Source organism: Pleuronectes platessa, chromosome 2 (assembly GCF_947347685.1).
Source record: "Pleuronectes platessa chromosome 2, fPlePla1.1, whole genome shotgun sequence".
NCBI classification, from domain to species: Eukaryota; Metazoa; Chordata; class Actinopteri; order Pleuronectiformes; family Pleuronectidae; genus Pleuronectes; species Pleuronectes platessa.
In genome coordinates, this window is record NC_070627.1 from 8,799,633 (window position 1) to 8,821,272 (window position 21,640).

General features: G+C 44.1%; 1 protein-coding gene across 9 annotated transcripts in view; it reads right to left on the reverse strand.

Moving 5' to 3' along the window:
• Window positions 1-21,640, reverse strand: part of tox2 (TOX high mobility group box family member 2) — a 113,627-nt gene that overhangs the window by 33,157 nt on the left and 58,830 nt on the right. For 7 of the 9 annotated variants that reach the window (XM_053430259.1, XM_053430251.1, XM_053430242.1 and 4 more), the window contains one exon: window positions 13,093-13,152. In XM_053430259.1, the coding sequence (XP_053286234.1) occupies window positions 13,093-13,152 (60 nt within the window). Of the gene's footprint in view, window positions 1-13,092; window positions 13,153-16,880; window positions 17,349-21,640 lie in introns of those variants that run through there. The other 2 variants (XM_053430268.1, XM_053430285.1) reach the window with 2 other exon arrangements.

Below are 21,640 nucleotides of genomic sequence, written 5' to 3' on the forward strand. Positions count from 1 at the left end.
CTCAGCAGCCGAGTGGTCATTTATCTCTCAAGCAGATACTTTTAGAAAATAAGGGGCGAGGGAAGATGGAGGAGAGGAGAGAGGATACAGGGCACATTTATTCTCCCTCGTTTCCCTCAGCCCTGTTGTACTATACATGTTGGTGTAAAGACGTTTCTTTGGGTAAATCCAAAGTTTGTTAATATTTCTATTGATAATAAGCATCATATCTGTATTAATTTGTAAAGCACTTCTCAAAATATGAAAGTAAAAATACATAAAAACGATAAAAGTATGTGTTAAGCTCTGATTTGAAGGAAGCTTCTCACTCACAGAGGATTTTTTTTTTAAAGATTAATAATAAGCATTTTTCCGCTGCTTAACTTAGAAAACCTCCATCATCATGTTAACAGTGTAGATTCAGCTGCAGTCAAATGTCGGAAGAACAAGCTTTTTGTGTGCATGTGGGTCACAGACTTGGGCCTTTATGTGCGTTGTAAATTACATTTTTTCAGCTTTCAGCAGTATTAAAACACGTCCTTTTAAATGAAGATCAATCACAGGCTGTAAATGCAATGAGATAAATTACATTCAGCTTCAATTCCTGCGAACACCCGTCTTTAATTCAACCACAAAAGAGGACGTTGGCAATGTTTTTATTGTGAAGCAAGAACGCAGACACAGACTCAGTGGTAACGCCACACTTTCATCTTCCTACACTTTACAGCTAATGAAAAAGAAAACTGACTGAGTTTGATCCACGTTGTCCTGAATCGCCTCGGAGTCGGTTGACATTCATTTTCTGGACTCTGTTTTGAAGACAGATGGGTTTTTTTGTAAACCCGTGGGGATCCGTGTTATTGTTTGGTCTAATGGACAAGAAAACGAACATTTCCTGAGATTCAATTTCCCTCATAATTGTTGGAAGGAAACTAAATTGTCTGCTGTAAACACACTGGAGCCATTGTGCGAGGCCAAGCCCAGTCCACCCCCCCCCCCCCGTGCATGTCCCTCGTAGCCCCAGTGCGTCTCTGTCATATCGTCGCGGCTGCGGGTGACCACTGTGTAATCTAAATCCTGCCACGCTTAGTCATCATCGAGCATGTTCATCAAACCCTTTTTTTTTATTTGTTCGGTTTATAAATATATATCCAAGCTGCAGAAACATTTTCTCTGTGTCGTCCGTTCGCTTCTGATCGCGGCGGAGGGGACTGGAGCCGAGTGTGTGTCATGTGTTAGATTGCTGTGAAGGCTCATCCAGTGCCCTTGATGATAAAATGTAAATACCAAGGACGTTCCCAGTTGGATTGTGGCAAGATAAATTATTCATACGCCTCTTTTTTCGGAATGAGATTGCATGTACAGAGCCACATGTACACTCTAGCTAATGTATACTCTTTCCTCCTTTAAAAGTAGAATCCAAACAAAGACAATGCATTTGATGGATTGTACGGACCAGCGTGTGTCCTAGTATGGAATTGGCTTTTCAAACCAAAGCCTGCTCTTCTTGCTTTTCTTTTTCTCTTCTTTTTTTCTTCTGCTGTGAGGAACTCGTCATCCGGTTTACTCGCAACAGTCCAGGCAACACTCCCACCGAAAGCTGCGTGACACAGATTCTATTCTCTCACTGAAAAATCCTTTATTTTCCCTCCTCTGATCAATACAGCACACTGTAGGGAACATTATTTCCAATACGCAGTATGCTCGGTCTGCGAAACACAATCTGTAACATTTTAATTAAGAGACAGATCTCCCCACTGTAAGTGTTACATACCAGCACACCTTTCATTTGAAAGAAACAGATGAATAGACAGTTGGTCTGGGACTGAGAGAGAAAACCACATTGATTGGGGAGCTTTCCAGCGTGTGTTTTTTTTTTTTTTGATTTGGCACAGATCTCCGCCTCCCCTCTGTAACACTGCCTGAGCATCCGAGGCCTTCTGGAGACGACTGTGGCTAATGGCTCATTATCTGTACATTCTTCTTCTTATTAGAATATTGTGATGCCTGGAGAAATCTGGCGTCAGGACATAACCCAATTTATAAGAAAATGTCATATTATTCATTCTATAAAAGGCTCGGCTGCCAAATATCATTTGCAATAATCCGTTTTAGTGTTATTTCCCTTTTAGCATTTGTAAAACACGGCCCGATTCTTGCCATATTGTTGTAATTAAGAACTGAATCGACCTCTAAAGAATGTATTATTGATTATGGATTAATGATTGTAGGCATTATTCAACCACATTTTCTGCTTCCATCTTTGTAAATGTGAGGAGGTTCTGCTTTTATAATCACTTCAGATTGAATATTTTGAGAGATGTTAGTGCCGTTGGTTGGACTTAAAGAGCAATTCAATTGTCTATCAGCTTGGCGTATTGGAATTAAACACACTTTCACACTTTTCCCACATTTTACGCACTAAACAGTTCAGTGATTTGCAGATGAAACGAACGATAAGCTGCAGCTCTTCTTTTGCTGCTTTCTTAGTTTATTACCATCAAAGGGACTTCATTTGATAAACATCATTTTGACAGGTGGCCCATACACACACACACACACACACACACATTTCCTCCAACAAATAATCGTGCATGACATCACGTCGCACACGCCACGTGCTCCTTGGCCACGCAGACGCAGACCAGTTTGGATTCTCCCCAAGTCAGCGTTTTGATTCCGGGGGAGAGGGCGGGGCCGACACACGATGACAGATCTGCCTTACTCCTAATGTGCACTTATCTGCCTATTGGAGAGCTTTGTCACAGTGGTGATTTATGCTTCGAGTCCAAAACACACACACACACACATTACCACTTCCAAACCTCAGACACTCCTGGTTCCAACACCTTCCTGTGAGGCACACACAGACGAAGTTGGGCCGCGTTATCTCCCCTCTCCACGCAGTCCGGGTTTGCAAAGACAACGTGCAGAGTTTGAGAGACTCATCTATTTTCATTCACTCCGCCATCGTTCTCCCCGAGGAAGATGACACTGTATATTTATGAATGATCCTGTTTACCAGTGTACACACACAGCTCTTGTTTTAACGTAACAGCGGAGGCAAACAGCGCCTGTCAGACTCCACAGATCTCTTACTAATCTGAACAGCATGAGCCGTGCTGCTATTTCTGTTTATTGGAGTGTTTGTTTTTGGTACTCCTCCTTTTTCTTCCTCCCTTTTCCCCTTTCTCTCTCTCTCTCTCTCTCCATCCATCCATCTCTTTCCATCAGCTCGGGCTTAATTAAAGCCATACCCGTTCTTCTGCTACAATATCATGTCAGAGGGTATCAACACACCACAAAGCCTTCAGCCCCGAAGCGAGGGAGGGGGGGGGGAGAGGGCCGGGGATCCAGTTACAGCCACCCTACACCTCTCTCTCCTCTTCCTCCCTTGGCTGACCCAACCCCGGCCGTGGCCTGTACCTTCACAGTGCCCATGCAGTTCTGGTTACTGCTACACATCGCCCCTCCGCCCATCCACCCCTCCACCCCTCCACCCCTCCACCCCCTGCCCACCCATCCCTCTGTCATCTCATCCCTCTGTAAAACAGCCCAGCTACATTATTTATCCGTCACTATGTTATTGTTTGGAAATCATGAAAGGGGGGGGGCGGCGGGGATTGGGGGGAGCTGAATGAATGGTATGGGAGGGTGGGAAGAGAGAGAGAGAGAGAGAGAGAGCGAGAGAGAGAGAGAGAGGCAGCGAAGGGGTGAGATGGATGGAAATTATTGTCAAAGACACTTTTTTTTTTCTGAGGGGCATAAGATCCAGCTGCTATCTCTCCAGCACCGGCCACAGCTATGTGAGGAGAAACGATTCTGCTCTGTGAGGAAGACGTTTTTTTATATTTGTCATTAAAAGAAGGCAAATATGGAGGGAAAAATTTACGTGAGCCCCAACTGTCCAAAGTCCAAAGACACAAACAGTCCCTTTGACCCGAGACACTGAGCTGATTACTAACTAACCTCCCATTGACAAAAAACAGCCTTTCTAATTGGGTATATTTCCCCCCTTTTCTTTTATGTTTCCTTCCCGTCCTCTCCCCTGTGTATCCCGTTCCCTGCGCTCGTCTCACTTGTCAGTAAAGGTCAGGGGGTCATCCTCATCTGATCGCGTGTCAGAGCAGATTAGAATCAGAGCTTTTGTGCCATGTCATATTTCATTATGCATTTGACTCATCTCGCAGGTCAATGGGTCAGTGTGATTTGATTGGATGACAGAAATGATATAATTTGTGTTTAACCCTAGGCTGTATGAGGCTCTGAGTGGCGTACTAATGCATTTTGCAAAGACGGGGCAGGCCCTCTCCACAAGCGACTAATTTGAAGTGGCACACCACAGAGTTGAAGGAGAGCCAGAGCTATTGCACAACATGCCGAGGTTATAAGGGAGGCTTTATCAAATAATAAACACAACCTCCCTTGTGCCTCCATTTCTGTCTGTCTCTCGCACGCTTTCGCTGCACTCTGCAAACTGATGCAAGGACCCAGGCTTTAACCGACTTTCCGGCGTATAACACATTACTTTTACCCTCCATTCTTTCTTTCTTTATCAATTTGATTCCCTGGAAATGTGTCACAGATCCTCCTCTCTCTTGTTTTTCTTATTTGTCTCTCTCTGTGTGTGTGTGTGTGTCTGTTTCTTTCTCGCTGTCTAATAGCACTTGATTTTGGCTAGAGAGGAAGCTAATGGAGACGCGCTGTCAGCAACAACAACAACCACATTGTTATTGTGGAACATTTATGTGGGACAAAACATCTAAATAGATCCGGAGTGAAAATAGAAACCGAAAAACAACTGGGTTAATATTTTAAAAGTGGAATAACAACAGGTTTTTCTTCTTTCATTAACAATCATCTATTGATATTATATTCTCTGCTGGTCTGCACCGTTTATCCACAGGAGGAGTGCGTAACCTTTACGGCACTAATGATATGCAGATGCTGCCCAGTGTCTGTGGAAATTCAACTGCGATCTCCACTAATGCGGTTGGAAAATAAACCACGGGGGCACAAGATCGCTCAGGTTTCCCAATAGTCATCCCGAGCGATTGTGATGGCTGTGTTGATACGGCAGTGGGTGAAGGGGGGGCGAGGATGAAGGGCGGGAGGGTGGATGGCGTATATCAAATGGAGAGGAAGGAGCAGGAAAGAAGGCGCGGGGGAGGGCGGGGGGGGAGATGATTCCAACGTTTCAAATGAGGACCATAATCAAAGTTATTGCCTGACAGGGTGAATCTAGGATTACAACGTTACAGTGGCAGACATACAGTGATATTCCCAGTCCCCTCTGTCTCTTCTGCTCAGTGCGGCCATGTCTCCTGGAGAGGGAGGGCCCGTGTAGCTCCGCTCATCAGCGCACAACTGTCTGTTCTGCGCGGCTTAACAACGAGCCACCGCTACTGCTGACATGACAAAAAAAAACAACCTGCCCAGAGATTCGACAAGGCCCCGAAAAAAAAAGAAGCAATCGCCCGTCAAGTGTTTTTTTTTTCAAATTTTTCGTGACTCTTCAGTTATCTATACTTTTCCTTCAGTCACTGTCAAAGTCATTATTAGCATGCGGACAATGGTGCTTCTGTGTCTGAATGACAAAAACTAATTATTGTTATAAGAACAAGTAAATGGACAAAAAGAAGCAGCACAATAAAGGGCTGGTGGATCTGTACCGACTGACTCTCACCACGTTGAGAATAACAAAGGGAGCGCTGATGGCGCAGTCATTCAAACAAACGTGCATTATTCTGAGAATTGTTAGGATCCTGTCAGCCACAAATAACTCTGCTCTACACCCGGGGAAGGAGGGTGTGAAGTGCACGTGGCTGGGGAGAGTGCATGTACATCTCTGTGCCAGTGTGTGTGCGTCGTTTAATGTGTTGGCTAAATGTGCACGGAACTGTGAGTGTGAGTGTTATACCTGTTGAAACCTTCACTGCACATCTTTGCGTACGTCGGATTTTCTTTTTAAAACAAAAAACAACTTTAAGAGACTCTCTAATCTCTCTCAGTGTGTCTGTGTGTGTGTGTGTCTGTGTGTGTGTGTGTGTGTGTGTGTGTGTGTGCGTGTGTGTGTGTGTGTGCACGGTATCAGTGTGTTCTTAAGTGTCTCCCCTCCCTGGTTCGGAGTCAATGAGGCTGTGCATTGGAGGCTGGCACAGCTGGTGGGAGCAGGAGACTAACATCTGGACCCTCGTTCGCTCGGTGCCATTGTTAATAAGAGGCTGGTGGGGAATGGAGGGGAGTGGAGGAGACAGCTCTCCAGCGTCAATGAACCCCCCTGTCTCTCACTAGAGCTCTGAACTGCAGCTCATGCTTGATGCAATACAGAGAGTGTCCACAGGGCGGGCTCCACCATCGCAGCATATCTACAACTACAGCTACATCCCAACAAGTGCAGGGAAATGGGCATTGCTTCTGTTATTTGGTGGTAGGAACGTTGGTCAATCAATAAATACATTTGAAGACTTTATTAAATTCAAATGACTTGGCTCAACGTTGACTCTATGAATCTCGGTGTGGACAATTAGTATCATGTATGTTTTCTACTTTCGTACTTTCCTTTGACCCAATACCTTCAATATGAACAATATTCCCATAAGGCTCATTTAATGCTCGACACCAGATATGGAAATAGCTGGGTCTTCTGTCTCCAAGTGCTGCCCTCTATTTGATGTATTGCTGAACATCCAACAACGTCAAGGACACATGGAATATGTGGGTAGTGACGGTCACATCATTGGAAACGGACATAATAATTCTTTTCATATACAATTGTAGCATAAGTGAACCTTTTACTTGTTAACCCAAATAGGGCAAGTAAGGCACAGGCATCCCTGAATAAATTACTTCCACTTGTTTATTTCTAGTTTTGTATTGTCTAACCTGTGTTTCATCTGGATGATAAAAAACAGACACACAAATATACAAGTATAATGTACAATTATACTGTAAAAAGCAATTCGCTAAAGGCTTTGTACCAATATCTCAGCCGTGCATCACTTCACCAGTTTACTAAGAAATATTATATCACCTCATTTCAACTTTCTCCGAGCAGAGGAAATAAGTCTACATGGATGATGTGGGCTCAGGGTTTTACACCTTGAAGACACTGCATCAATAATTAACTAAGTACTTTTACTCGCGGATCTTAATTCAATGGATCATTTTCTTCTCTAATGACTCCTTTTCCCAGCTATGAAGGAAAAGCCGTCAAAAGCAAACTTCTATGTATTTGTAAAAGAACATCTCTGTGGCCGTGAGAAGGCTAAACAGAGAAGGGCCATTTTTGCTTCTCTTATATTGGTCTGGCATGGGATCTGGCACCAGAGCGAGTGTTTGGTCTCTCATCATTCTCTCCGGTGGGGTGAAAGGCCTAGACAAACACATTAAGGCTGCCATTAGTTTCATCTGATCACCTGGGGCAACACGGGGATGGACAGCTTGGCAGCGAGAGGGCCTTACACAAATATACAGCTGTGCATTTATACGTGGTGCCATGTCAGATGAGTATTTCAAAACAGAGGGCTTTTAAACGGGGCGAGAGCATGCGAGGAGAGTGAGTTGGGGGGGGGGGGGGGGGGGGGGGGTTCCAAATGACTGTAAAAAGGCCACGGGGAGAGAGCTTTCCATCTTTCTGCTGCCGCGACAAATATGCCTGCACATCTTTTTGCTTTGTCTCCGCACCCTGCTTCGTCAGCGAACAGCTATAGAAATATTTTGGCAGGCCGCTCTTTGTTTTCATTTTCACAAAAGATGGAGGGAGGGAGGGAACGAGCGCGAGAGAGGGACAGACGGGGAGAGGGACGGAGAAAGAGAGGGGAAGGGGCAGGTGGGAGAGGCACTGGGAAAGGAAAGGTGAAGCGATATCAGAGAGTTTGGGGAGCATTGGAGAAAAGGAGGATGAGGAGAAGAGTGGTGGGAAAGAGCGGGGAGACGGAAAGGGGGAGTTGCGGAATAGGTGAGGTGGAAGAAGAAGTGGAGAATACCTGGTGGGAAGAGGCCAGGGGGACTTGTAGGTGACAAACCAGGTGAGGTGGCATGAAAAGGGGAACAGGCGAGGGATTGGGAGGATTGGGGTGACGAGTAGAGGGTGAGTCAAAAAGTGGGCATATCAATTGGAAGAGGGGGAGGAAGGTGGAAGTGTAGAGAGGGAGAAGACCCCAGCTCCAATCTAAACAGCGGGAGGAAGCTGTAAATCAGACTAATGCGGCTGAGTTGTAATTCAGACCAGCAGGGCCAGGGCGCTGGGGGGGGGGGACCCCGAACGGCGGGAGTCCTCAAAACGCCGCCGTAAGGCTTTAATCAGCGCACCGATCCAAAGATACTGTCTCCCCCAATCAGCAGGCTTCCTGTCAGTCACACACGGCTGAACCCGACCAATCACGCTCCTCCAAAGACCCAGACATGCTGGCTGGGCTTTGGGCCTCAGCCAAACAAGAGAATTACTCATCTAAACTGGAGAGGTGGAATGGGCCTTTAATTCAGAGCGGAGAGGGACGAGGTGATAGATTTGTCAAAGGTTGGACATAAAAGACGGCGGGATCGTGTTCTACAATGGTTCATCAGAAACATATGGGGGGAAAGAGGAGAGAGAGCAGGGAGGACGACTTAATCAGATTCATCAGACTGGAGTTAGTGAGAAGTTTGGGATATAAAAGAGCGGATTGTGTTAAAATCTGTTAATGTGATCTTTCATCGAAAACATTTCAAAGACTTCATTATGAGATCATTCTGTCAATATGTCTCATAAACTTAATAACAACCACATCTGTTGGCTGCCATATGAAAAAAACTAAAAACATATTCCATCGCTATGTGATCTGTTACTGGTTCTCTGTGTCTCGCAGATCTGCCACTGGCACGCAGACACCTCCCCCATCACGATTACAACACCCAAGAGGGACCAGGCGTAATAATCCCCCGATGAGATGAGAAATGGCATCAGAACTCAGCGTTAAAGCAGCGATTCTACTCGCAGCATGGAAAACAGGCGGACAAACTTTCCGAACCCACTCGTTACCAGACGATGCCTTACCTGCGTTTTACTAAAAGGGGAAGGAGGGCAATGCATTAACTTAAAAGTGAGCGGGAAAAAATGCAAATGCAGTCCACTTTATCGTCGGGCATTCAAACGGACCCTTTCAACTCGGTAATCCATAATATTTCGGCTTTGATGCTCAGGAAAAATGGCCGCGGCTCAGAGGTAACGCCGAGCTGGATTCTGCCCCCCCACCCCCCGCTCGTGGTGAGACTAGTGTGACTGGCTGGGCTGAACACACACTGTGCATGTTAAAACCACATGCAGCGTCTTGGCAGCGAAGACACTACAGCGGCAGCCAATCAATAAAACCTTGTTACGCTAATTGCAAGATCATAATCTCCGTTCCTACTTCTGCTGAATATCCAAACAGTCACTCCATTAGCCGAATTATTCCCCCGTGCAGTTTTCTCCATCTCTCTTTCCACCGACCCCCTTTTCCATTTCTTCCTCTCGTTCTTTTTTTTCCCTGTGACATATTTCTCTCAAGCAGCAGTTCTGCTAAATGAATTCATAAGTCGGGGAGAGAGAGATCAAAGCAAAGCATTGTCAAGGAAAAGTGCTGATGAAGAATACTGCTTCCTTTGGTTTGCAGCGGGGCTATGAGAAGGCATCTCCACATGCAGAGGCCTATCTTTCATCGCATCGCTCTCCACTGCTCTAAGTGTGTGCAAGAGAAATCCCACTTCATGGTGACGGTCAAATAAAAACCTTTATCATCAGGTGCTCTTCCACTTCTTCATTGTGGAGATTTGGTTCCGAGTGCTAGCACCTTGGAGTTGGTTACCGTTTTTTCCTCATTGTTGCCACGATAATGGCGAGTGGCCACGGGGGCAGACTAAGAGCTTGTTGATGCCAAGACCGGGATCTGTGACCTTGTCATTAAATCACTAACACTTTGTCACTCCGCCGGGGGGGGGGAGAGAGAGACCAGAGGAAACACTACAGAGAGCTGCGCAGGGTCAGACTATGATGCTCATGGGAACATCGATACGACAATGGCACTGACCCTGTTTCCTTGTGACTCATCACGGGCACAAACCCATCTGAGCATCTAAAGCATCCCACCTCTAGAAGCAGTTACTAGGTCAGGGCCACGCTTATGTGGTATATGTGCAGTTACCTTATGTAAATATATAAATAACAAAAAGTATTGATAAAGGTGAGCCAGATTAAATAGAGCAATTACATGGAAGTGGAAGACATCTGAGCACTGAGAAAAAACACTTTCACACAGTGTGGAGGTGGAACCGCTGACCCAAATGCATTTAAATGCAATTGGTGTGTTTTTGAGTCTCTCTCTCTATCTGAGTGTGTGTGTGTGTGTGTGTGTGTATAAACCCATTTACTGTTTCTTTATTTAATTTAGCTGTAACTTAAACCAAATACCCAATCCAATGAAACAGGCTTTCTTGCATGTGATATGTATAACATATATATTGCAATATTATGAAAGAAACCTCTCAACTTTACCTACTTGTCTGAAAAGGAAATTATTGAACACATGCTGATTGCTGCAGTTTGACGAGGCAATGCAGCGTGAATAAAGTGAAGCAATCAGTATGCATACAGAAAATGCAGAGAATGCTGTTGACGAGCAGTATTCTCACTGAATGCTCCACATAGAAGGCATACCTCCGCCAAAACCCACACAACTACATTTAAACGTTCACACACATTTATCCGTCCCTTACGCATGTCGGATTTTTTAAATAATTATTTTCTTCGGAAGCATGAACGTTTGGAAAAAATCTTACAATGTCAAGGAAAGTGATAAAAGCATTCCTGGATGCACTACCTGATCAATACTTTGATGGGTTCTTCCCTGAACACTACCGCATCCTTCCACCAATTTGTTACTGTAATTTCCAGTGGTATTTTGATTAAAGTCCTGTTAACTGACAGCCACACACACAAACCTGACTCTCCTTGGCAGAGGTATGGCAGTGAAACAGCTTCAGAAACATCTCAGATAGAAAAAGAACCAAACACACTGTGTCTTTGTGATGTTTAATTAGCAGTTTGTTTGCCAGTTAATTAGACATGTGACGATACCAGTTTTGCCGCTATAAAATGTCAAGTATGTTAATTTCTTGAAAGCAAAAACTGTTTTAACACTGAATTGTTATATATAAATGTAGATTTAGTGGATTTACCTTTCCCCAGCCTGTTTCACCACTAAACAAACTATAACATCACCATTAAAAAATAAAACATTATTGCCACTTTGTGACATTTCCATTATCAACAAACAAAAAACTACTTAAAATTGGGATGTGGAATCTGCAGAGGAGATGCACAACATGGACTTTTAGCCTTATCTCCAGTATTTTGTTGTAGTAGAATGTGTCCACCCTTAAGGCCCTCTCTGATTCCAGCTGTCAGAGGAGGGGAGAGGCTAAACTTGGTGAAGCAGAGAATAGAGCACGGCACATGTCAAATACGAAGGCATCTTGAGTAAACAAAGTCTAACACAGAGCAAAGCAGAAATCCTCTCTCATCGCATCACAGTGTTTCATGCTATTTCCCACTCCCCGTGTCTCCTGCCTCCTTGATCCCTACCTTTCTCCCCACCTCTCGCTCTCTGCGTGCAACATTTGCAGTATTTTATCTGTCCCCCAGTTAAGTCGAAGAAAACGCTGCGCACATCAGCACGACTTGAAATCAGTCAATCAGCACTGCAGTGAAAACTTCATGCGCTGAATACATTTGAGCAATAAAAAAGCTGTTGTTCTTCAAAAATGTTCAGACCGCATAGTGTCTGCGTGTGACATCTGTCAGATAACGGAGCTGTCCTACTGAAAACCACCGTGTGACAGACATATTTGCCATCAGAGACATGTGAATAAACGTGAGGAATCTTGCACACGCCGCAGCACAAGCAGCTCTGTGTCTCATTCTGGGCCTCGAGCCACCGTCCGACAAACCAGAGCGTTAAGAAGTAAAGCAAAAACAGCCAATGCAACAGAAACAGAAGTACTGTAGCTTATGGGTCGTTTCTAATAATTGCAATTGACAGGGACAAATTCCCTGCTCCCCTGTGCATGTCAGATGGGCTTATTCCCAAACTCCACAAATCCCTCTGTCCAAACACAACCATATGGTCTCCCAGTTGTTCACAACCAGCTGTGCGGCAGTGTATCTGCTGCGGCTGCCATGTTCTGTGGAAGAGCATCGACTCCCCCTCCATTCAAACTTCATAAATCCTTTGTAATGAGGCCAAAACTCACTCAGAGCGAAGCAGGGTTTTCTGCTCAGCTGTAGAAGAGCACAGGGTAAGATTGCACGATTGGAAAATAGCGAGAGTTTTTAATTTCCCGATGGCGGAGATCAGAGGAACAAGGTCCAAACACTTGTGGAATCAGTTTCTCTTTTTCTTGTGTAGGTGCTATGACTTTCATTTACAAGGAATACATTTCACTATTTCATTTCTTCTCTGCCTTCTTTTGATGACAGGCTTCAGGAATAAATAACTTAATATCTGAAATTTCCTCGTTTTGCCAAAACAGAAAGTCTGTTTTCGGTTTATTTTGTGTGTTGAGATAATTCTTTTCTAGCCAGTGGTTTAGGAATGAGTATCTGAATTATTTCAAAGTTGCTGGTGGAATCTAAAGGACATTAAATGTGTTTCCATGTTTTGTGTCTTCTTCCATTGCATGTTTGGTCCTGAATTATATTTTAATTGGTATTAAAAGGTCTTAATTTGACTATTTATAGAAAAAGACCCCATGAAAAAATGAATATTTTCCTTTCCATGTTCTTGACAAGAAGAAATGCATTTACACTGTGACCACGGCCGCTCATAATAACAAATCCGTGGAAAGACTTCATCAATCGAGCGCAAAACCCATTACCTCTGTCAGTGTCTAACATGGGTGAACTAATTAAAATAAATGTGTATATATTCTGCTTTCAGCGGACGTCATGTAACTCTGTGGTGGTTTGAGTAACAACAATTTGTCATCCAGCCTAACAAGCGTGGACGCTGGTGGAAGTAAAACGGCTCCACAGCAGCCATCACGGCAGGAACCGATGAAATAGCAGGTATTCCATTAGGGCCAATTTGAGCTCACCTGGTTTGGGGCGAGGAATTCATGGTTGTTCTCATTCATGTACATGTTGTCACCATCAAACTGCGGAGAGAAAGAGAGGGAAAGAGAGGGATGAGAAAACAGAGCGACACATCAGCAGCGCGGACAGGAAACAGTCGGTGGAGACGGAGAAACAGCGTAACACAGCAGCCTAATGACTCCAAGTCCTCGGCTTAAAGACCCCGATGCTCTGGTGGATGTCAGTAATTAGAGTTCATTAGAGACACGTATAATTAGGCCCTGTCAAAGCTTGTGTAACTCACACTCTTCACCTCAGCTTGCCTACAGCCGGAGATTGTGTGTGTGTGTGTGTGTGTGTGTGCTAAATGTGCACACACTCACACTGGTGTCACAAGGGAAGGCACGTTTTATTTATATAGCACCATTCAGAAACAAGGCAATTCAGTGTGTTTTATGGAGGCATGGAAATACATTAAAAACAAGACATTAAGAAGACATTAAAATTTCATTTGAAAGACGATAAAAAAAAGTCAGTTCCAAGTGCTTTACGGAGGAATGGAATAATTACAAATATTTAAAATAAGACATTAAGAAGCCATTAGAGTTGCACTTAGGAAACAATTAGAACAAACACAAGCAAAAACAGGAGCCTAAATAGTTAAAGAATGAAATTAGGCTGTGAGTAAACCACAGCAAACAATAGTGTGATTACATTTTGTTGACATTTTTAGCTGGAGGCTTGTTCCACTGGTGGGTTAGACGGCTTCACCCAGATCAGTTAGGAGTCCCTGAGTCAACCTGAGGGGAGTCCATGCTTCGTAAAGTAACGGTAGAGTGGAAATGTTTAAGTCGACAAAGGTAGATCACTGAGATCTTCACACTTGTAGCAGACCCATTTCCATTGACAGATGCATGTAGACATGGCTCTGTGGAATGTCATCTGGACAATGCTTTGGTTCAGACCAACATATCATGCATACTTTATGCAGTCACTTAAATATGAGACCCTAACAGTTCCTGTGCCCCTGCCTCTTTGGCTCTAGTATATGCGGCCGAAGCTTAACTCCCGTAGGAGCAACTACCCCCCCGACTTTATACCGGAAGCCCCTCCTACAAGAAATCGGACAAATCAATTAGCGAATCTCTGCAAGATGTGAAATTCAAAATATGTATGTGCCGATCAGCATTTCACCTAAAGTCAGTCTCAGAAATATCCCTGTACAATAATATATGGACACTTAAAACAGGATTTCTTTGATAGCAGCTAAAACACCACATCTGGACTTGGCTGCCAGGTGGTACACTCCAGATTCCCCCTTCTGAAAATAGAGTTGGAATCTCCCACTTCCCACTGGGACCAGGAAACCTTTCAAACAGGTGAATAAGGGTCTATGTACCAAAAGAACATTGAAATAAAACTGGGTTGTGAGATTATTTCCAACGACTGGTTGTGGACTGTGTATATTTACAGTTTAGCTAAATTAAATGGTTTACCTGTGTGAATGTGAGTGCTAGCTTAACATGTTACCATGCTGGCTAATGCTACAGCCATGCTAAGCTCACGATAATGCTTATGATACTGAGGTGGTGCAACCAATAGTTTTTAACAAACATGACAAATAACTGCATTTAAGTAGAACTGTCCCTTGTTTGTGAATGTTAAGTGTTTGCCAACTTCAGTCATACAGAAATTTCCTCCGCAGAAATCTATTTTTTACAGAGAACAGTATAACCTGAAGCATGGCTGACAAATGAGAACTTTGACCAACCCTGCTGACCAGCTAATGAGTCAGAGACCACACTGGCTCCAAGAGGTGAGGAAAACCTTTAGTGTCGTCCTTGTTCTACCAGAGAAACAAGGACGAGGCAACCCCGGTAATTCAGATCTCAGACCCATCGACCTGAAGGAGCCCGAAGGGGAGTTTGGGCTCGAGGAAAGGTTACGGGTTGAGATCATAGGGGGAGGATGACCAAGACAAGGGACCGTGTATCCTTGAGCTAGTGGTAAACGAGTGGGTAAAGATCATGTGTAAGTGGCGAGTGGCAAAGGGGAGATATTATACAGGGAGGGAGAAAAACAGAGAGCATGAATGAGAGAGAGAGAGAGAGAGATAAAGAAGAGGAGGGCTGAAGCAGCAGTAGTGGCAATGGAGTGCTTATTCTGGCTGTAGTGTGAATAACACCGGGGTCACAGCCAGAGGCCGCAGCTTGAAACACGAAAACTCACACACACACACACATGCACAGACACACACACAGGCGGACACACTAACACATGCTCCCAAAGGCCTTCCCTGCCTCTGCGGCTGACATTATTTGGCACCAGCCATTTACGAGGAAACAAAACACACCTCGAGACAGCTCGTAGTGGCCGAGATAAATTACCACTGCTACTGTAAGGTCAAGTAATGGGATGGATGCGAATACAGTAACCTGGGTTTCTCAAGCTGTGGGCGGGGACAGAAAAAGGGCCATATTTTTTTTTCTTAGCCATATTTCACCACATCTAATGAGCCGTAGCTTCCATGCACTAAATTGATGTACTCTATGCCCTTCGATGCGAAACCTTTCAGGACTTTTTTTTTTATTGGATATTTGAATATTTTCCAGGTGAATTATAGGCAGATTCAAATTCAAAGCCATTTTCCTGCATTTGTGTTGGTGTCTTTACACACGACACTGTCAGCGCAGCAAACAAACTACAACACAAAGGCAGCGCCTTGCATCATTATTCAATTCGAGGCCCCGCTCTAAGTTATCATTCAGCCTGTAATGGAACTGTTACTACCGGTGCAATGATTTCTCTCTGATAGCACTATTAGTTTGCAGGAAGAACAATCACTGTATTCTGCAATGAAAATGACATCACTTTCTTTATTGCTCTTGGAAATGATTTTACATTCCGTCCTAATCACATTGTGCTCGATGCGATGGCGTCTGAAAAAAAAAGGTTATTTTCAAACCAGATCGGGAGGAGCAACGAGTGGGGAAAAAGATCCAGGGTGTCATAGAGCAAAGAGAAATCTGTGTCAGTGCTTGTGCTGCTCGAAGGGAAGGAGTCACAGAGGGAAGGTTTGTTAGAATAACAAACAGTTTCCAAATCAAGGTGGTTAGAAACATGTCTGTTCAGCTAAAGATACAATAAATATGCTGAAGTGCAGAAAGAGGAGGAGACCTTGGTAAGAAATCCGTGCAAGACCTTAAATTAAAGCTCTACAAGGCTGTCTAGCTCTTAGAGTGAATTCACCACTTGTCAATCACAGTTTAATCATCTGACTCGGCTCTGAAGTCGAGAGGAATGGTTTAAAATGTTACTTTCTTGCTGAGAGTTACCTCTCTCATGTCAATACTGTTAAAGTGAAGCTAGAGTCAACTAGCTAAGCTGAGCACAAGGTCTGGAAATATGAGGAAGCACGGCCTGAAACTGACCACGGGTAAAAATTGGCCGACTAAACCCTAGAGTTCACTAATTATCTTGTACCGCATATGTTTAATCCACACATAAACAGAGTCAATTGTACATTAGCCAACACGCTGGAGCAATTTCTTAGCGTTGACTTCCATCTGCCAGAAAATGCTATCGGCTGAATATTGTAATAGCTACAACATTGCTTTTGGAAGTTTAAAGTCACATTCACATTTGTTTCCTGGAACTCAAACTTCTCATGAAACATTTAAGAATGGCTCATTTGAACCTGAGCGAGATGATAATTGTATCTATACACAAAATATAAAATTACAATTGTTTATGACGCTGTTGTTTAACAAATGTAAAGAAAGTGTAAGTGAATAATTGATGGGGATTTTACAGTCAGTGGAAGCTGGTCTGTCTGTCAGGTGGTGGCTGTTGTTTGCAGTAATCGGATGAAATTTTTGCGATGCCTCTCTCTCACGCCTCCTGACTCCGTGTAGATCGTGTAGTCCAGAAGTCCTCGTGTGCTCGGTGTGAACAGTTGACGTCCAGTATGAGAAAAGGGGAGGTTTGTCTCTCTGTTTGCTTTCCTGAGGCTTTGAGGTCATTAATCATAGCGGTCAAATCTACAGCATAACAATCGAGCAAAGGAAAACACAGACAGAGAGAGGGGGAGAGAGGTGGAGGGTGAGGGGGGGAGGGGAGGGGGTGAAGGTGAGAGAGACAGCGAAACAGAGAGAGACGTGGAAAGCTACAGTGAGATGGAGGAGAGGGTTGAAAGAGGGGGGAAACATTCGGAGCTATAGATTGAGGCTCGAGAAAGAAAAGGGACAAGCAAGGTCTGCACAACTGACGCACTTGACACCAGACTCCTGTTTGCATAGCACAAATGCAAATACATGAGAGGGAGAGAGAGATAGAGAGAGGGAGCGAATGGGAGGGAGAGAATAAAGCGGGAGAGGCTATAAATAGCTTTGTGTTTGCGTAAAGCCAAACCAATGTCAGTTTGATGCAGGAAGTGCACCACAGTCATAGAGGTTACAGAACAACTGTTGACTGGAACACATCAGAAACGCAGCTTTTCAAAGGCTTTCGAACAAAGTTTCCTTTGGAAGATTATATCATGAAACTTTTTGTAAAAGTTTGAGAAAATTAGGATTTGGAAACATATGGATGGTTTAAGGCCAAAGTATCTCTGATCTGCTGCTGAGGTCTGCTCCTTGTCCCCGAATGAAACATGGAGGAGCAGCGTTCACTTTCCATGCAGCACGTTTATGAAACAAACTCTCAGGAAGCTTGAAGTTCTGCTCCAAATCTCCGTTAGTTTTATTAAAGGTTGTCTTTAAACTCTTCTGTTTGCCACCAATTATTATTAAATAAAATCTGGGAATACACCGTACATTTTAAACTTTTTATTTCCATATCAAAGTCAAACAGGCCTGTGCTGATCCATTTTAGATATTTTGAAGTACCAGTTGGATTATTAAAACTCTGGGTGACTGCCAATACAAAGTAGTCTGGATGCTATTGCTAAAATTTTCCCTTGTTTAACTTCTCATTGGATCTCATTTGAATAGATAAGACCTGTATTTAATCCGGTCAGTTCACAATCCAGTACATCAGTAAAGCAGCAGTGGATCTCTGCCTCGGACAAAAGCATTTTTCAGATCAGCCTTGTATCAACTCCATCTCCCTGCTCCAGCAGTTAGTTTGCATTCTGTGCTACAGCACCACTAACCTGCAGTGATCTTCACAAGAGGCTTTTCTCATAAGGTCGCAGCGAGCCCAGCTGTGCTTTACAGTACGCACTGAATACAAAATCGCACAACCAGTAACTGCAGTCAGGGACGTTTTAGATTGGAAGGAAGATGAAGCAGGAGACACGGAGAGAGGAGGACTTAACCCTCCCCCCCCACCCCCTAGTCTCTTTTCATGGTACCAGCGTGTGCCTCCCTAGTTTTTCACCCCTGCGTAACTAATCACATGTCAGTCATTGTGCCGATGGAAAGAGGCAGCAGTCAAAATACCTGTGTCAGGACTGTGGTCATTAGAGCATTCAATGACTCGTTGGCAAGCACACACACACACACACACACATACACACACACACACACACACACACACACACACACACACACACACACACACACACACACACACACACACACACACACACACACACAAACACACACAGACATACACACACAACATTCACACACAGACCTAACCAAAGCACAGGGGCTATGGGGGATGGTGTGCTGTAAAGGAGATATGGATTGCCTGTGTGCATTTGTGGATATCTCTGCTGCTGCATTGTGTATTTCACCTTTATGTGTTCCTTATGTACGTGCACGCTCGCACATTGTATACACAACGCGAGCGTGCTTGCATTACGCTCCTGGCCCCGAATGTGCGCACATTGCGTGCATGCCTTCATGTTTGTGTAATGTATCCTATCCAATAATACACACATTGATCCCGGCGAGATAAAGATAACAAAGTTAGACCTTCCATAATATTTATTTTCCCATTACAGACCTGTTCGGCCACGCCCAGTCATATAACTCCACGCAGATGAAATATGGTCTTCATTACATTTCAACCTCCACACACAGAAACTACTGAGGAGAAACAGAATTGCCCTTCTTTCTCGACTGAAAGAGCACAAAATGAATTGGAGCAGCTGAGATTTTTTACATTACCATGACAAATACGACGAAATGGGGAGGACAGAGAGAGAGAGAGAGAGAGAGAGAGAGAGAGAGAGAGAAAGGGAGAGCGGGAGAGAAGGAGGGAGTAACATGACGACCGAAAAGGACAGATCAGACAGAAAGACTAAATTGTGTGAAAAAAAAAACACATCAGCTTAATTTGTGCTTGACTGTAAGCTGTGAGCTGAGAGGAGAAATAAAATAAGGCATTTAGCCGGGGATCATGTTAAACCATGCAAGTGAATGAGTCCCCAGAGAAGAGTGTTCCCTCTCTCGCTTATGATGGACTTAATTGCCTCTATCGGTGTTAAGATATAACATTCATCTCAGGTTTATTGCACTCGCTTTATGGTCTTGTCCATCACACTGAGGGGTTTCAAGAGGCAGGCCACTCCTCGAATGGCACCTTCAGAATAATGAGACGGAATACGAGGTAGAAATGAAAAAAGAAAGAAACACATAATTTATATGTGGAAAATGAGAGCGTTTTACAAGAACTCCGGATGAGCAGATCTGGTATGTGAGCGAGCCGCTGGAGCAGAATGGTTTAGAAGGATTACTGTTCGGTTTCATGGTCTTTCAGAATGCATGGTTAGTCGGGCTGAAGGCACAGACAAGCACGCACACACACACACACACGCACACATCTCCCCCACCTCTGACCCTCCGAAGCTTGGGGTAGGTGTAGGGTTTCAGATCGCCACACAATCGCACCATTGTGCTCCTGTTAACACAATGAAAACAAAGCTAACACATCGCTGACATTCAGCTCCCCCCCTTCCATCTCCCCACTGACTTCCAGCACAACTCAGGTTTAACCACAGACACGGATAATCAAGCGATACACAAATCTGAAACAAAACAATATTCCAAAAACATACTGTGTGTGCTTTGAAGATGAAAGCAGTGGGTTTGGTGAGTCGATTGGAGCCAATCAATAATATTTATCTTAAAATGAAAGCTCCTGTAAAGTCAGAACATTTAATTTCTTTAAACGTGGTTCTCCTCTGCTTCCCATCACATGAGGGCTTTATATCCATGTCTGTGTGTTCCATCAAATCTATTAAATCCACTTGCATTATATCATAGTGCTTACCGCACAATAGGGGCCTTTCAAGGGCAGTCCCTGAGGAAGCCAACAAAAGGGCCCTCTCTTTCAGGGACCAGTCAAGTAATTCAGAAAGAGCCAAACACGATTTCTCTCTCTCTCTCTCTCTCCCTCTCTCCCTCTCTCTCTCTCTCTCTCTCTCTCTCTCTCTCTCTCTCTCTCTCTCTCTCTGTGTGTGTGTGTGTGTGTGTGTGTGTGGATCGTCTTCTCCAGCAGACCCGCAATCAGCAATTTCACCAAGTCAAGAGAAAGACTGTCAGAGCCGAGAAAAAGAGAGCAGCGAGATACCTGCTTCTTTTTTTTTGCCCTCACAAGTGTCTTATTAAAAAAGACACAGGGCCTGGTGGAGAAAGTCCTGAGTCTCTGCAACAGAAACCTATACAGAGGGAAACGCATTGAAGCAATCTGAGGCCTGATTGGCTTAAAAGAAGACAAAAAATCAGCATACATCACATCACCCTCAGAGAGTCGCTTCTTTCAGTTGTGTTTGTGAGTCTGTCGATCGCATCACATAAGACATGACCTCTGACCCGCTTCATCCACGGACTCACCCTCCATAATAAGATGTCTTACTACATCAACAGCCCACTACCTCCATCAGGAGTAGAGCCCGGCCGATAAGAATTTCAGCAGCAACATGATAAACCAGTAATTGCACAATAACTCAGTGGTCACGAGCCTCTTTTGAGATTTTAAAACAAATCATTCCTGCATGTTTGGAACCATGTGGGCCTTTCCTAAACTTGATTATCTTTCAGTGTGGTACTTCACAATAGTTAATATAAATTAGATAAATATATCAACCCCCTAGGTGTTGCCTAGGGGGTTGAGAGGTCGTTCTCTAACAAGAAGGTTGCCGGTTCAAACCCACTCTTCCCCATCTGCATGCCGAAGTTTCCTTGGCAAGATACTGAACCCCTAAATGGACCCTCATAAATGTTGAGTTTACTAATTGTAAGTCGCTTTGGACAAATGCGTCAGACAAATGATATGTAATGTAATATAATATATGTTCAAACAGTGACGTTTGAATCACTCCTCTCTGCGGTGGTAAAGCAAATACGATAATTTGCTGTTTAAGAACCGTTTTACCAAGAAACCAACCTGCTGTGCACAAGTACAGTGATTTGAAAACGCACAATAGGGCACCACTGAGAAAAAAAACCCAGAAGCCCGTCTTTCTGTATCTGGGACTTCAACGTGTATTTAAATCTAAATGCAGCATCCAGCTCCATCCACTTCTGTCAATATGGCTCAAAATAATTCACTGTTGTTTCATTCACTGCCATGCTGACTCCACATCCAGCCCCTGCCACGAACGCTCAGGCTGAATTTTCT